We start from the raw sequence: 17,538 nt of genomic DNA on the forward strand, positions 1-17,538 counted from the left end.
TTTTCTGTGGTGATTCCTAGGTATTGACGTCGTGTTTATGACGATTTCCAACGATCAGCGATTTTTGGTCGAGAGAGAGTTTGTGGATTCTGCGCAGACGATATGAAATGATTAAGCAGATGAGCAGTTAATTAAAAGTTTCGAAAACTTAAGGATTTGTAGAGTAAGCTATGTTAATCGTAGATAAACCGTGGCCACAAGTTTTTGACTATTGGCAAACAAATAGTTCGTCAAAGTCAATAGGAAGAAATAGAAATATTTAGATAAACCTTTGGTGACATGGATCGATTTGGAGTTTTTAGAAAGGAATTATTTCATGTTTGTTGTTGCTTGTTTCGTTTTTATATATTTTATATTGAGTGAATTGTCTTTTTTAACGTGAAAGAAGTGGATGGAATCAAAACAGTGTTATTTCGGTGTGATTTATCATGTGATATTTGTACTCTAACCTAAAAGGAGTTTGATAGCAATTGTACTTTTAACAATTTTGATCAGTGCTGCGGAGTAACAGGTGAATTTACTTTCATCATTTGTTGTCCTTTTCACATTCTAACAGAGAGACGTACATTAAACCTATCAGAAGGCGATGTACGATGACTTATCAATTAATTTTCACTGAATATTTTAGTGGGCATACAGTGAGCACCTATTTACCATTTGTAAATTTTTGCAAAGTTTTAGTTATATACCGTTAATTTCACTTATATGTAGTGTAGTTAGAACCATTTTAGAACCAGAGTCGCTTAAAGAAAATGTGCAAAATATTTCCGAAGATTTTAGCTTACATAACATTGATCCTTAGGACTTCTCATTATTTTACTAAATCTATACAATTATCATCAATATTCTGAGGTAAGGGGTATATAAGCAATATAATGAAAACTAATGAATGAATATAATTATTGTTGAATAAGACTGGGACAATTGGCGTGAACTTTTGTCAAAAGTGGGTGAAATCGGATCAAAACTTGCCCTATCCCCCATATACTCAATAAAAATATTTCTGATTGTCTTTATACCAATTGAAAGATGTCTTAACAATATCAAGTGAACGTACAATTATATTATATATTAAATTATAGTTTGATGTAGAAAATGTGTGAAATCAGTCCATCGACTACCCCTGCTCCGCTGCACTACATGTCATAATTTTTGTTATTCTAGCAGACTGTATGCCAATATGTCTTCAGTGTGAGGGTTAGCTTCATAAAATTGAATGGAAACATGTTCTCGAGTATAATTGAGTAACGTCAACTGTAAATGCAATCAGTCCAGACTTTCCTCCAATCTGCTCTATACAATGCAAAATAACACTTATTAACATTACGAGTACTTAACGTTTTCTTAATGTGTGAGTAATAATATTTTTTATGAAAAAAATATATAGAATAAATTTGTGAAGTGTTAGTAAATATACCATAATAGTAAATTTTAGCTCCGAATTCTGTAGACGTTGTTCTGAAATTTTCCCGTTTCGTCAATTTGACCGTGTACAATGGTCGGTTACAACCGAACTTAGCTCTCCATACTTGTTAAATGAGTATTTATGTTTTGTAATGAATAGCCTGTAGTTGTTTTGAAGACTTGTAATTTTGACGGAAATAATTTCAATGAAAAATACAATTCAAATAAAATACAATTCTTTTGAAGATACACACGTACATATATAATACAAAAGAGGGAAATTTTAAGTCTCACGAGATGCCAGACGATGTAAGCATAAGATGTTCAAATTTCGCCACTGTCCGGCCATTGTATTTTAATATAATGAATAAATTATTATAATTAAAATATAACAGCCGAAACGAGTTGGGTGGACGCCAATGCTGCTGCTGATTTGCGTCGGGACCACCATCGGTGCTGTTATACCCCTAGGTTATGCGCTGGGGGTTATGAATACGCCTGCTGAGGTGAGCTTGGGTAATATTCCCATAAACTGCTAATCGCATGCATTGCCGATTTCAAGGTGATCAAAAAATGGACTATCGCTAGTGTGTCTAGAACATACAGCATTGAACTCAATGCAACGAAGGCGGACATACTATGGGCTAGCATAGTGTCAATTTTCCAGGTTGGCGGTATTTTGGGTTCCTTTATTTCTGGATCTATAAGCAACAAATTTGGAAGGTAAAAAGTCGGGAGCACCGTACATACTGTACATAAATATATATGTATGTTGATTAACTAGCTTCACGCCACTTCTTTTTACAGAAAGGGATGTCTTGCATTCAGCGGAGTTTTGTTATCCTTAGCTGGACTTTTCTTACATTTCAGCCGCATGGCTCACCTCGTCGAGATGATGTTATTCGGTCGTTTTTTGATCGGTATCTCAGCTGCGCTAATCTACACCTCACAGCCGATGTATTTGCTGGAGTGCGCGCCCATACATCTGCGTGGCAGTGCTGGCGTCTTCACACTGCTTGGCATAACGGGTGGCATTGTTTTTGGGCAAATATTTAGTTTACAACAAGTCTTTGGCAATGAGAAGTGCTGGGAATTGGCCTTAAGTTCCTACTTGATTTTTGTTCTGATTGGCTTCTTGCCGGCGCTTTCGTTTCCGGAATCCCCTAGTTGGTTAATTAAGGTGCGACAAGACGAAGAATTGGCCAGGAAGTCCTTGAAAAGTTTACGTGGAAAAAATGCTGAAGAAACTATAAATGCCGAAATTGCAGAATTGAAAGCTTCAGCCGCTGCCTCTAGTGAAATACTTGGATTTTGGGCGGTGCTGAAGAACTCAGAATTTTGCCTGCCTCTGCTAATTGTTATCTCATTTACCGCTTGTCAAGGCTTGAGCGGAATTAATGGTATTTTCTTTTATTCAGTAAGAATATTTACCAAATGCGGCTTTTCCGATGAAAATGCCACCTGGTTAAATTTCGGTTCTGGTGTGCTGAATTTTGTGTTTGCGCTCATTAGTTTGGTTTTAATGGAGAAATTCAATAGACGTCCCTGCATGCTCCTCTCAGCGGGTGCTTGTGCTCTATCATTAATCGGCTTGGGGTTCGCTTTGAAATATATTGTAAATATCGTATATATTAACATTAGTATATTCATTTGATTTGGATACTAAATTGCATTCTAGGATTACGTCAGCTGGTTCCCAATACTTTGCGTTATTTTCATGGCTTCCTTCATAATATTTTTCAATGTGGGCCTAGGGCCAATACCATTCTTTATAGGAACAGGTAAATTTACCAAAGAGTAACTTTAGACAACTAAACATTTAGAATTTTTAAGAACTCTTTGAATTACCACCTCGTACTGTGGCCATGGCTACCGGGAACTTTTCATGTTGGACCGGTAATTTCCTGATCGGTATGTGTTTCCCTCCTGTAGAGAGCCTAATTGGTCCATTCTGTTTCCTACCCTGTGGTGGTGTTTGTATATATTGCTTCTTGCTCACGTGGCGCTATGTACCGGAGACACGTGGTTTCGAGCCGTCGGATGTGAAGCCTTTGATGGCGAATGGCCTTAAATCGAAAGTAACTTAAAGTGAGGTTACAGAAATTGATTGAAAAAATATTGTATTACTGAAATCAAGTTTATTGTCTGGAAAGATTCTTACTATTTCGTTAATCGAAGAAAAGTCTTTTTTTTCTTAAAATTTATATAAACATATTACTGTTGTTTTCTATAAAAAATTATTTTTTAAAATAAAAATACTTATTGCATAATGTTAAATTCAATTCTCAAAAATGTTAATTTTTACCATCTGATTTGCTGTTTTAGTTTGAGTTCGATTCCAACTCATCTTCAATGGCTTTGATCGCAATGTTTTTCACTCTCAACAAGGTACACGGTTGTTTGTGTCAAAATAATCGACTTAGATGCATATGCAAGTATAGTAAGATTGTTTATGTACATATATACATAAATATATTTAATATATCGAAATGACGAGAATATTATTGTACTCTAACACACTTTCAAAGAGGCTTTATTAAAATAGGCCCAGTGTGCTCATATGCATCAGTTCCAAAATGGACCACATGCGTCTTTCTGAAAACCACCAGCATATAGTTGACTTCATACCATATACATAGTGGAGATGTCATACATTCAACTGGTTGTCTGATTAAATGGATAAAATACTTAATGTCCTCTTTTTAAATTTGCACAAACTTCGCATCATCACCATTATTATACAGTTACAGGCGTATACATTTGTTGCGAAGATATAATTATTTTCAAAATATTACCATGCCATTTTTTGCAATATTACCAAAATATTAAGTGAATATTTAAGCACTGACGTGCTTAAGCGGTCATTACAACAGGTGTTTTCTTTTAGTATATTCGTATAAAAGCATCCTCAGCAGCCTATAAAAATACACATGTACATGCATGGCGCATATAAATTGTGTTAACTTAAGTGAATTAATTATAAAGAAAAAATCTTTGTTTAAAAATAACGAAGTATGCCCCAGTTTGTGGTACACTGCGAAAATGTGTGCTAAATTGCCAACTGAGATTTCTTAAGGCTCCCCTAAAGCATTCATTTTGTTTTGTAAATTGATGTTCTATAAATAAATAAAGACAGTATCAAAGTTGTATAACATATTTGTAATCTAAACTATTAATTTTACAAAAAAAAGTGTTATATAATTATTTTACATATGACAACAAATTAACATAGCTGAGGTTTAAGTGGTCAATATAAAAACTACGCCACTTATTCCGAAAGAAAATGATGAAAAAGTAACTTTTTCCCTTGTCAGAAGATTATAAACTAGTGTTAATCTGCCAACAATTTAGCATTGCATCTTCCTCGAAATTCTCGTTTTACCTTCTAAATAGCAACTCTTCCTTGAGATTTAATAATATGTATATTTTCCACTAACATAACAAAACTTGTCCGGATGATTGACACTTGGGGTGATCACTTTTCTCCATGACTTTCGAAAAATTGTTATGATTTCCTAAATAAACTGTTAGAATGATCTTAAAAAACCTAAAACTTTTAATTTATAGTAGTACAGTATTAAAACAAATCTGCAATTAACGATTATGTATTCCCATAGTGAAATGTCAGTAATGTGAATTGTGTTCTACAGATGTTGCTTTGCACTTATCTCGCATTGTGTGAATCCGGAAAGTTTTTTCTCCTTCCTAATTGATCTATTTCTAAATATAAGTACATGCTATATATCGCCACCTAAAATGCAAAATAACGTTCGAAATTGAGTATCTTATTGATTACGATTCACTACTTCAAATTACATACCTAATATTACATACATAAGTATGTCCAACATTTTCAGGTTCTGCGCTCAGATATGTACCAGTTTTAACCAATATTAAAATTTTTTCACTCTTGTTCCATTTTATTTCGTGTTTCATTCACGTCACTGTAAATTTTCGAAAATGTTGTTACGTTATTTTGCATTTTAGGTGACGATATGTATATACATATATACATATGTATGTACATATATTTGTGGATCATTAGTCATTAAACGTTTAATTGCTCATTTCATTTCGTCAGCTTTCATTTCATTTCAGTTTAAGTCGCACTTAGCGTCACATGTATGTATGTATACCCAGGCACATAAATTCTCACTAAGTCTACGTAATAACTTAGTACATAAGTATGTGTTCTGAGTTGATGAGTTTTTGGCAGATTACACATCGTTTGTCGCACTAAATAATAACGTCAGCAAACTGCAGCCGACTGTCATCCAATGTTTACATACATACAAGTAGGTATATGTATATATAAAATATTTCAGTATCTATGTATGGATAAGGAGTATCGTTATCATATAAGGAACTAGTGTTAATATATACAACCTGGATCGTAAATATATATGTATACCCATACATATGTATTTGCGCATGTGCACAAATGCTAAATCATAAAAAGCAAATCATTTATTACTTCATAAAATGATTAACCTCTTCTATATTTCCACAGCACCGCATCAAGGCTAAAGTAATTTAATGCAGGCCTAGTCATATGTACGTATATATTTGGATTATACAAAAACAATATTTGTCATATGAAAAAGATTTCAATAAATTGAATCAAATCAACCAACCTTGTTCTGGGTGTTTCACTGCTTCTATGACCAACACCAAGTCCTGGCAGTATATGTATGTATAAGCATGTACAGTCATATCATATATCTACACCAGTATGCCAGAATACGAAATGTGCCGGTCTGGCTCCATATTAATAATTTTAGCGTAAAGAGTGCAGATGCGTTGTCCGGCTGTCATATGAACTCCAATATAATTCGTGATTAATTTTAGCCTAATGTCATTAATTTGTGCACTGGAAACTCCGCAATATACATTTGTATGTAATACAATAGGTACAACGTGTTTTAAGGTTTAACATCATTTGTTCGCACAACCAATATTAATGTGTATACTCGAGTGTTAAAGGGGTATTTTAAGCCTCATTAATTCCTAATTTTATATCTCATTTTGTTTAATTGCCAAATTTAGATATAAAATCTTGAGTTCACCGAACTCGGTTTGTGTCATTAAAGAGGGTTCATACTGATATCTTTCTCTAGAAATATCATCAATTGAAAGGTTCTTTGGCTTCAATATTTTGTTCAAAATGCTTCGAGTCATGTCTGTCATCAGTCATAATTTGATTGTAAAAGTCAAGCTAAATTTTACTGTCTTGTCAACAAATGTACGAGTAATTCGTTGAATATGACACCATCTCCGAAATATTACTTAAATTGCAAAAGTTCAAGAGCAGTTCCAAATTTTCTACACACAATAATCATTGCGCACTTTTTTAAGATTTTTATTTTTAAACGTAACAATGTTTTGACAATAACTGCTTACATATCTATATATGTATATAGACCTAGACGTAGACGGTAAATGATTAAGACAGATGCGACATTAAAGCTTGGAGTAATTGAAAGGAATAAATAAATAACTAAAGATATGTGGATATAGGAATATATACACAGAAAACTATATTTTAAAATTAAACTCTACAACACAGGTACTTTGGATACCAATACTAAAGCGCTGGAACACACTTGTATACCTTTTTACATAGGAAAATACTAAATACTCTTACTTCTCTTAAATCAGATATCGCTCAATGCACCTTAGAACGAAATCCCTTAGCCATTAATGGTTTAACGTCCGCAACATCTTTTCCGCGAGTTTCGGGTAGGTAACGCCACGTCAGCAGAAAACAATACAGACACATCGCAGCACAAGGTAGGAAGGCATAAGAACCCCAAATAGCCTCTAACATGGGAAAGAACATTCCAATCATGAAGTTACCACTCCATGAAAAAAAGTTGCCCATCGACATGGCCACCGAGCGCGACTCGACTTCAAAGAGTTCTGCGCCCACAAAATATGGCACGGGCGCCAGGCCCACGTTGAAGGAGAATATGAACGATGCAATGAAGGCAATGCAAAGAATAGGCAACCAACTTACGCGGTCCTATGAGATGTGAGATTGAATAACAAATTAATGAGTTGAAAATATATCTGTGTATGTCCATATTTAATAAAGCGAGGCTTGCTTTTTAATACTCACAATGTAATTCAAGGCAAAGGCCATGCCGAAGAGCGATATTCCACAGCCGCCAGCGGAAAACATCATTAGTGGACGACGTCCAAACTTTTGTACCATTATTGGGCTTACACTAGCGAATACTAAATTCAAAAAACCTGCTCCAAAATTCATCCACGTTGCAATCTCTAGCGAAAAGCCTCCCTTCATGAAGATTCTCACGGAGTAGAAGAAGATCGCATTAATGCCGCTCAATTGTTGGCATAGTGGAAATGAGCAGCAGATTACTAGTGGCAACAAGTATTCGGGATTTTTCACAACAGCCAAAAACCCTATTTTCTCGTTGCTCGCATATGCGACTAATTCTTTCATATCCGCTATTTCGGTATTCACACACTCATCGGAATTCTTTCCGCGCAAACGTTGCAGTTCTTTACGTGCTGCTGGCTCATCTTGACGCATCAAATAAAGCCAACGTGGCGATTCCGGATACCAGTAGACCGGAAGAAAACTGACCACTACAAACACTGTATAGAAGCTGAGAGCGAACTCCCACAAGTCTTCGGTGCCGAAAACTTGTTGAAGACTAAAAATTTGTCCGACGAAAATGCCGCCAGTCACGCCGATCGATGTGAAGACAGCTGCACTACCGCGTAGGTGAGTTGGTGAAATCTCCAGAAGGTAAATCGGATGAACGGTGTAGGTGATTGCGGCAGCAACACCAATGGTAAAACGCCCAATCAAGAGCATCTCCACCGAATTTGTCATTCGGCAAAAGTGTAAAAGAATGCCGGAGAGTGTCAACAGGAATGCACTGACCAGCAGCGATCCCTTTCTGCAACAACAATATTAATCAATTAGTCATACGAAAACAAAGATTTTGAATTCATGTAGATTGATTGTAATATGTAAAAATTATGACTGAACAAACCAGCTTACCTTCCAAATCTATTACAAAAACCTCCAGCTATGAATGACCCGAAAATGCCGCCAATGAGAAATATAGATACAATCGCCGACCAAAGCAGATCGACTTGTGATGAACTCAATTGCTCGTTGTAACGTATCGCAAATGCATCGAAGCACCAGGATTTAATGTACTGCAAATTAAGTAAACGGGGGAAAAATACTGAATTGAAATTGTATTTATTTAACTATATTTCTGTGCGCATATGTGTGTGTGTATGTAGGTGTGTACCTCTGCGGGTGTATTCATAACTCCAAGACAGTAGCCAACGGGAATTGCGGTACCAAAGGTGGTTGCAAAGCAAACCAGTGCCAACAGTGGTGTCCAACCTTTACGTTGCGTCTGAAAAATAAATGTACGTACATATGGATATAACCGTTAACGTAATATTTTAAGTTACAACAAAAAATCGTTAGGACTGATGATGATGTACAAACATTCTCCTCTTTTATGGATAAAATATTTTACTGATTCGACACGGCCCAATGCCTTTAATAAAGCTGTTCAACTAAGTTTTTTTTTCTACGCTAACAATATCTGTCGATTATTACACTCATTTAAAGCTTAAAATTTTAATGACTAAATTTAGTGATATAACCATTACTTCCCACTTTTCAACCCTACAAATGTATTTCTAGTATGGAAATGATTGTCATGAAATTTATCAGCCATTCGGAATTGGCTTTAGAAACGATAACTTGAGTATACATTTAAGTATTAGATCTATTAAAACGAAATCCACTATTTTTCCGTTTATCGTCTGCAAGAAGCGAACGTCTAGAACCAGCCAGCTTTGTACCATAGGAAAGGAAATGTGTTCCATCAAGACAACGCCATAAATCGATAGTGACTTCAAACTAAGCTAAATAAAATACGCAATTTAAGGCAAAAGTTATAACAGTTTTCCAGACCAGTCCAAGAATTGGATAATGGTGCATCGTTGAAATTGCCTCCCTCGTAAGCTGGTTGAACAATGCGAACCAAACTTGGTGTATTATCTTTTAATGACGCTGCTTCCTTCCCTACATATGTACCCCTATCGGAATTTATGCTACACGTGTATTTTTTTTTAATTATGGAAAGCATCAAAAGCCAGAGTGCGGGACTTCAAGACGCTAAACCTAACCTACTCCCAACTTAAGACTCTCACACGGAACTCCTTGATATATGTATGTATAGTATGTAAGGTTGTGTTATCTCATGACATAAATGGATATAAGAACTTATTTGACAATAATCCCACATAAAGTGTAGGTATTTCCATTCACTATCTGTTTTCTTTCCAATGTCCACATCTCAGACAACGAGTGCGTTTCTTTAAACACCGCACTGTCGTTCCCAATAACTGGTTTTCAAGGTCATATAACAAATTTTTGCAGACGACCCGATATCTGTCATATTCCTCACATTCTCACAATTCGTAGAGTATTTTATATGCGCTTCTGTTGGAACGAATGTTTAAAATATATACATATATTTTCGCATGCATTTAAATACATTATGATAATACAATATACGATATTTAGAACAAAAAAAGAGATCATAAATGCAATTAAAAATCGTAATTGTAATTCTACTAATTTATTTACGATAAAGGTGATAACCATTGAACATATTGCAACCGACTGAGAAATATTACACTCGACTCAAATCCCTTTCTTTATTTGCGTACATTCAACATACAAATTATGTACAATTATGCATGGTTTAAGTATGTAGTACATACGAATAATTTAAGTAAATATAATATGAAGGTATTTATTCGCCAAGTACGATTGATAGGGTATTCACTTGATCGCGGTTAATAATTTCTCAGCGAAGTTGATTGATTAGCGGTCATAAATATTTACAACATTTAAACTGTTCTTGTAAAATTAACAACAATTGTATTTGGCGAGTGCTGGTTGTAATTGTTCTCCATTTTCCACCTTGCGACCTCGCCAATTGCTCTTCAAGTATACGAGTATTCACCTCCGTCAATTGTACGAAATCAACGTTCGTAAAAACGTGAGGTCGCATGACTATGCACTCGCCTCCCCACATTAAAAGCAGACCGAAGGCGATTAATATCTGCTGCACAACAACACATTGAAATATATTCACAGACGTGTATACTAGGTATGTAAATAAACACATGCCTTTGGATTCAATAGCAGAGTTAAGCTCAGGCACGAGCCAAATTTCTAAACTGCTGATCTGGCGAGATTGCAAATATTGAAAAAAAATATACATATGGCAGAGCAAAACTGCGTGAAAGCATTAAATTTAAGAATGCACTTAATGCGTTGTGAGCATTTTAAACTCGAAACTAATTGCTATAGCTTTTAAAAGCACCCGGAAGCGCAAAAATCACAGGTGACAGGTATTTGGAAAAAAATTCTGCTCTAAGAAACGTACTGCTGTTCTAAACTATAGTTTTGTCCGAATGAGGCATTCCAGCTCTGAAACGTAGATTTATTTTTCTGCGTTGTGTCTGCGACCATGCATTAGGTGACAATAGAATTTTCAATTATTACCGCCAAGGCTTAGAGCTGAGACTGTCTGTCTGTCATGTGCACTTTGAATAAAAATAACTGTTTACTCTTACCTAAGTTTAATTGTAGAATATAGGGGATTTACTTAAGTAACTTTTTCATTTGCCATTTAAATGTGTTTATTTTAATAGTTCATTGATTTACAAACTTGTTTAAGTACTCATAATTGCCGTATTGATTATACAGATTGCATCGAATATCACTTTTGTCGATGGCGCAGGGTTTTAATGGCAAGCGGTTCTACTACTTTAATAAGCTATTCAAAGTCTCTTATTTTTAATTCAGTTGTGCAATTTTACTATTGCTTTCACATGTATATTCGATGCATGGTTCCCCTACTAGTACACTTTAGTAGAAGTAATATGTAGCAGGATTGGTTAGAGCTATGATTTAGCGCAGCATATCTAATTAGCTCATAATAATATACTTTTAATAGCTACTACGAATAAAGATATTTACGGTATGTCCCTATTTATTCCTTCCTTTACTGTAGGACGATTTCTATTTTAACATTTTCTCAAATGCTTAATTATATTAATTCCTAAGCTTGATTATTTTACATAAACTTTATGACTGTGCAAGTGCAGATTTAACAAATATTTAATCATAGCAAGAAAGTAACGAAATATTAATAAAAATCCGCAAGTTGGCTGTAGTTCAGTAATTTTGTGTAGACTAAATCCTTTCAACACTGACAACTTTCATTTGAGCACAGTGTGGCCCATCAACCTTGTACTTGTGGATTGTGTAGCTTTGATTTACATTCATTATTTAGTTTCACGCCGATCTTTCCTAACTATAATACTACAACAGGAAGACATACATATGTATGTATGGAACATACAAATTTTGTTTATTGTTATACATACTTGCAATTCAGCTTCATTTGTGTACGTTCAAGCTCAAGTGCAAGTGTGGGAGTACTTTATTAAAGCAAATTGGCATGATCCAAGTTAAGTATGTTTATTAAGAAATTTGTTAAAAGTAGCAATACAATTATGTACACTTGTGTACTAAAATAATTACGTAGTAGATAGCACGAGTAGTAGCACGATTGTGTAGTCAGGAAAAACTTGAAAACATTTAGTGATTAATTGAGTATTTTCTTGTTTTATTTATTAATAATATTGATTGAATTAGAGATTTAAGTGTTTGCAAAACACTTGAGAGCTCTTTAGAGTAATGGTAATGGAGTATGATCAAATAGTTTTAAGTATATATTGCCATCAGTAATTTTATATACATTTCAGACCGACATTGCGTATGAGCAACAGATAATATTATACTTTTTTATACGAGTTACTAGTATGTAGAGGTATATGTTACATAATAATGTACAAATGACGCTTTTCCAGGTGTTTAGCAGAGGGCTTCAAAGGTATTAACCATTTCGGAACGGCCGAAGCGATTTTTATCCACCGACATTCTGCCTTTGATGCTATTCGCCACCTGAGCATGCAAAAAATTTAATAAAACACAATATACATATGTATGTACATACAAAGTAGCGCTATATGTATATGTACATTTATTTTAAAAAATTCAATAAATTACTGATAATTGCATTTTTTTTGCTTCGTAATTTTTATTGCGCGTTATTAAGTGCTTTGAACGTGCCTTTTTGTTCTTTATTATCAATTTCAACAGCCCAATATTGTGGGCATTCTTCCCTAATAATCAAGGCTTTTATAGTTTCCGTTAATTAAAAATATGATAGTACTTAATTCGTAACCGACTGTATGAAATGAATTTTCATATTTAGATATCGCCCTATCAATGTGGTTTGGGCGCATCCCCATCTCTACGGCCTAATATTTTCGAACAGCACGCCTCCCAACTCCTCCTCCTTTTGTCTGGCGATGTGAAACTGTAGGACCATATATTTGTTGTGTAATGTGCATAAAACTCAGTTAAAGTTCTATAAAGAGTGAAAGCACAAAATATATGCTTTTGAATTTTTGCGAATATTTTTCAAACTTTAAGCTTAGCTTTTACTATGGAAGTGCACATTATATTTATGGACAAATTAAAAACAAGGATTGTTTGTGGATCTTATTATCGAAATAAAACGTTCCACAATATTATACGATATTATACGATATTATTGAAATGGAATTGTGTTGTTTTTAAGCGGATGACGCAAAAGGAGGATTGGAAACTTATTCTGACATATTCTTCGTAATTTTGCATTTTGACTTATTTTGATATTGCTTTGCGAGTATTGTAAATTTGATTATCACAAATCGACTTCTGATTTATTTCGTAGACCTAAAAGTACAAAATAATTTTTTTGTTGCCCTTAGAATTAAATCTCTGATTGGTTGATTTGTTTTGCCGCAAACAGACCCTGGCACTTACATCGTCCTCATTTTTCTCCAATTTGCTATCCATTTATGCTGGCTATTGCTCTGTGCTGATTGGGTGTTTCCTTTAGACCCTTTGGACAACTTCACTGTTTCATAAACTCTTATCAACTAGTAGTACTTCAGATTTAATCACTTTTGCAGTTGGCAGTATTTTTATTCACTATTATTATGTTTAATAATGTACCGCTTTGGTATCTAAATATCTTTTATTTGTGTATTTATGACTTTTTATATTATGTTCACTTGCGACATGTATAGATGCATATCAGTTTTTCTATTGCTAGATTTAGGTATTGTTCACTGCACTTCCGAGATATGAATGCGATCGACGCACGTTCCAATCACCTTTTTATGTTGACAATCGGTGCACCGTACACAGGTTGTTTTTTTATTTTTATTTATTTCCGCGCTTTTGTTTTTGTTGTTGTTTTTGCTTTTTAATACACTGATTCAATTTTGTCAACCTGTGAGTTCTTTCTGATTCGCGCGCCAGTAACTTCTGTTCAGCGTTAAATACGACCGGTGCGCTTATATACGAGTACCGAGTACCCAGTACCAGCTTCGGCCGATCCGCACGTAATAACTAATATCTCACGATTGTTTACTTATTACTATTGTTAGTTAACATTTACGAATATTATACGGTGCAAGGTTCGTATATTCACTTATTGATATGTAAATGTGTGCATGCGTATATCCGTATATAGCGTATGTTCACGTGTATATGTATGTATACATATCAAGCAGAGCATGCTAATAATTGAAATTTGGAAAACATTCTCGTTTATACGAATGTATTTATTGTTGTGAATGGATCTACCAAGTTGTATATGCTAGTAGTTGAGTTTTATCGGCACTCCGGAGATGCACACATGTGTTGATTTTCAGCTAAACTATCTCTTTACCATAGGTCTATTTTTGTAACAGTTTAATCCAAGTTCTGTCGGCCGATTATCTCAGTGTTATACGAGCATACATATATATGTATGTATGTAAATAAAACTTCGGTGTAACGACTTCATAACTTTTATTTATATTTTTGTTTATTGTTAAAGGGATCTATGTGATATGGCTCTGAAGTAAGCTTGGCTAAAATATGTTATGGGTTGGCAATGTTTCATCATCGAGTTCGATTGAAATAGCTGTAATGGTAATAAAAAAATACTCGTATGTAAGTACATTAATCATATTAGAGGATCGTGACAAAGAGAACTTAAACAAGCTTACATGTCTAGCACGTTTGTGAATCTCTGTGCCAATTGTAAGTTGTGTGGGTTAATTGTTAAATTCTACTTGTATATATTGCCGAACAACATAATTAACATTGCAATGTCATCAGCTTCACAACTCGGTGCCCCAATTATTTCTATTCCTACTTGAGTTCTTCGCTTCGGCATTCTGGACCACACTATCAATCCATCTAAGTTTTGGCCTCCCTCTGCTTCTGTTATGTATTTCTACATCCGCCAAGTCAAATTTGCTTAGCAAGATAGTTTTCGTCGACGCGGTAATATGGCTAGCATACCGTAACCTGTATAACAATTCTTATACAAAGTCTATAACTTGAGGTTATACCGCTTCCTTTAGGGGTTACATGGGTTTCCTCGGGCAATTTATTTTTACATATGAAAAATGAAATATTTTAATGCAATTTTTTTTTTTATTTAAAAGACTTATATTTAATAAACATTTTGTAAAATTTTCAAAAAAAAATATCAGAATGGCAGTCATTACGACGCCATTTCAGGCAGTCCCTCGGAAAAAAGATGCATCCGCGTTGCCAGCAGAACTTCTTTCAGGATCATCTGAAATAAAAATAAAAATACGTGTTTTGGTAAAGACAATAAACTAGGTATTGGACGAAGGAAAAAAAAAATGGATTTTTGGCAGACGTTTTTATAAAAAAATGCAATTTTCGATGAAAATTTCTCGACATTTTTTTTTTAAATAGTTGAATAGTAAATCTTGACAACCGACTTTGAAAACATAGTTTTGAGAAAAACGCATTTAAAGGCGGCGCACTTAGCTTAGCTAGCCTCGAGCGCACAAGTTCTGAAGGCTGTACCTCCGAAACTATTAGTAGGATCAACTTGAAAATGTAGGACAATATTCCAGAGATGTTATAGAATTTAATTAGATAAAAAAAACCAATTTTTCGAAACTGTGAAACCCATGTAACCCCTTTAGCAACCATCATCGCAGCCCCAAAAATTATGCGCAACTCTTTTCGTTCAATAACGCTTGAACAGTTTTTCACATTATTTATACTTACTCATAAGTACTTAAAGTCTTACTTCTTTGTGGTAATAATTAATACTTAAGTTTTTTCTTAAGTCAAAATTAATAATCGGACCACTGCTAATTTGGCACAGGGGATCGCAGTAGCAAAAGGCATCTATGGGTAAAAAACTTTGGAAAAGTGGGCGTGGTCCCGCGCTCTAATAAGTTTAATGTATATATGTCCCAAACCACTAAAGCTATAACGACCAAATTTTGCTCAGCGCTAATACAATAAGAACTCCTAGCGACAGATTGAAAATGGACTCCCCATATAACGGTACTGCATGCTTGTATCTAATCTAATCTAACGGTACTGTTAAAAACAACAAGAAGCGCAATAAATCTATAACTAACAGAGACTCTAAATTTTACCTCCAAGGTGGTAAGAGAGGGCTTTATGGTGTGAAAATTGGACAATGGGCGTGGCACCACCCACTTTTTTGTGTAATTCATTATTTCGGAATCCGACTAAACGATTTCAAAATTTGGTACGTGGCATTCGTCTCATATTCCTATGTTCCGGAGCGAAAACGGGCGAAATCGAATCACGACCACGCCTACTTTCCATATGACAGAATTTTAAATCCCACTTGATTCTTCCACTTTCCAATACAAGCAGCAATAATATATATAATATATAATATAACGGTTTAAAACTTTGAACGAATAATTCCTTTAGTGTACTATATGTCATCGTATGACCGAAAATTGTTCAAATTCAACCAATCAAGTTCAAGTCCATAGGTACCGAATATTTGAACCCCAGTATCTATTGTTGAAATCTTTCCTGGGAGTAGTATTTCTGTGTATCAAAAACGGGTAGAATCGAGCCAGTACTTCGCTGAAAATCGAAATATACATACATATTACATATATATATATATATATGCATATATGTATGTACATACTATATATCAGCCAATATTTGAGTTATCACAACGAAAACTACAGAACAGTATATCCTTGTGCCTAAAATAGATAAAATTGGGCGAAAACTTGATCTAGACCCTATATAACTATTACCAGGATTTCCGAACATCCGGCTGACTTTACTCCATATGATTGGTTATGGTATGTGAGGCAGAGAATGCAAAGACATAGAGAAGGTGCAGGTTCGACTGCGAACATTCGTTAGATCAGAGAATGTAGTTAATGTAAAAACAAGAAAAAACGTTAACTTCGGTTGCACCGAAGCTAAATACCCTTCACAGGTGCATTTCTGTTAGTAACTATGTCTTCAGTTTGTATGGAAGCTATATGCTATAGTCAACCGATCTGAACAATTTCTTCGGAGATTACATTGTTGCCTTAGAAAATAACATATCCCAAATTTCGTGAATATATCTTGTCAAATGTGAAAGTTGTCCATACAAGAACTTGATTCCGATCGTTCAGTTTGTATGGCAGCTATATGCTATAGTTAACCGATCTGAACAATTTCTTCGGATATTACATTGTTGTCTTAGAAAATAACATATATCAAATTTCGTGAATATATCTTGTCAAATGTGAAAGTTGTCCATACAAGAACTTGATTCCGATCGTTCAGTTTGTATGGCAGCTATATGCTATAGTTAACCGATCTGAACAATTTCTTCGGAGATTACATTGTTGCCTTAGAAAATAACATATCCCAAATTTCGTGAATATATCTTGTGAAATGTGAAAGTTGTCCATACAAGCATTTGATTCCGATCGTTCAGTTTGTATGGCAGCTATATGTTATAGTGGCCCGATATCGGCCGTTCCGACAAATGAGCAGCTTCTTGAAGAGAAAATGACGTTTGCAAAATTTCAAAAAGATATCTTATAAACTGAGAGACTAGTTCGTCGACTAGCTCGACATACTGATCATTTATATATGCATATACTTTATTGGGTCTCCGACGATTC

The 17,538-nt window shown here is 34.7% G+C and overlaps 2 protein-coding genes across 2 annotated transcripts; one reads left to right on the plus strand and one right to left on the minus strand.

Moving 5' to 3' along the window:
- The first annotated feature begins 1,701 nt into the window (after window positions 1-1,701).
- Window positions 1,702-3,566, plus strand: LOC120773007 (solute carrier family 2, facilitated glucose transporter member 1-like). The gene is made up of 6 exons (XM_040101929.1): window positions 1,702-1,713; window positions 1,800-1,910; window positions 1,967-2,127; window positions 2,212-3,019; window positions 3,083-3,185; window positions 3,238-3,566. Exons 1-6 carry the CDS (start codon window positions 1,702-1,704, stop codon window positions 3,489-3,491), a joined length of 1,449 nt encoding a protein of 482 aa, XP_039957863.1. The 3' UTR covers window positions 3,492-3,566.
- Window positions 3,567-6,715: 3,149 nt separating this feature from the next.
- LOC120770592 (solute carrier family 2, facilitated glucose transporter member 1-like) lies at window positions 6,716-13,873 on the minus strand. The gene is made up of 5 exons (XM_040098188.1): window positions 13,358-13,873; window positions 8,697-8,807; window positions 8,438-8,598; window positions 7,523-8,333; window positions 6,716-7,426 (listed from the first exon to the last, which is right to left on the minus strand). The coding sequence occupies exons 1-5, from the start codon at window positions 13,388-13,390 to the stop codon at window positions 7,070-7,072; spliced, it is 1,473 nt and encodes a 490-aa protein (XP_039954122.1). The 5' UTR covers window positions 13,391-13,873; the 3' UTR covers window positions 6,716-7,069.
- Between the last annotated feature and the right edge of the window lie 3,665 nt (window positions 13,874-17,538).

This window comes from Bactrocera tryoni, chromosome 3 (assembly GCF_016617805.1).
Source record: "Bactrocera tryoni isolate S06 chromosome 3, CSIRO_BtryS06_freeze2, whole genome shotgun sequence".
NCBI lineage: Eukaryota > Metazoa > Arthropoda > Insecta > Diptera > Tephritidae > Bactrocera > Bactrocera tryoni.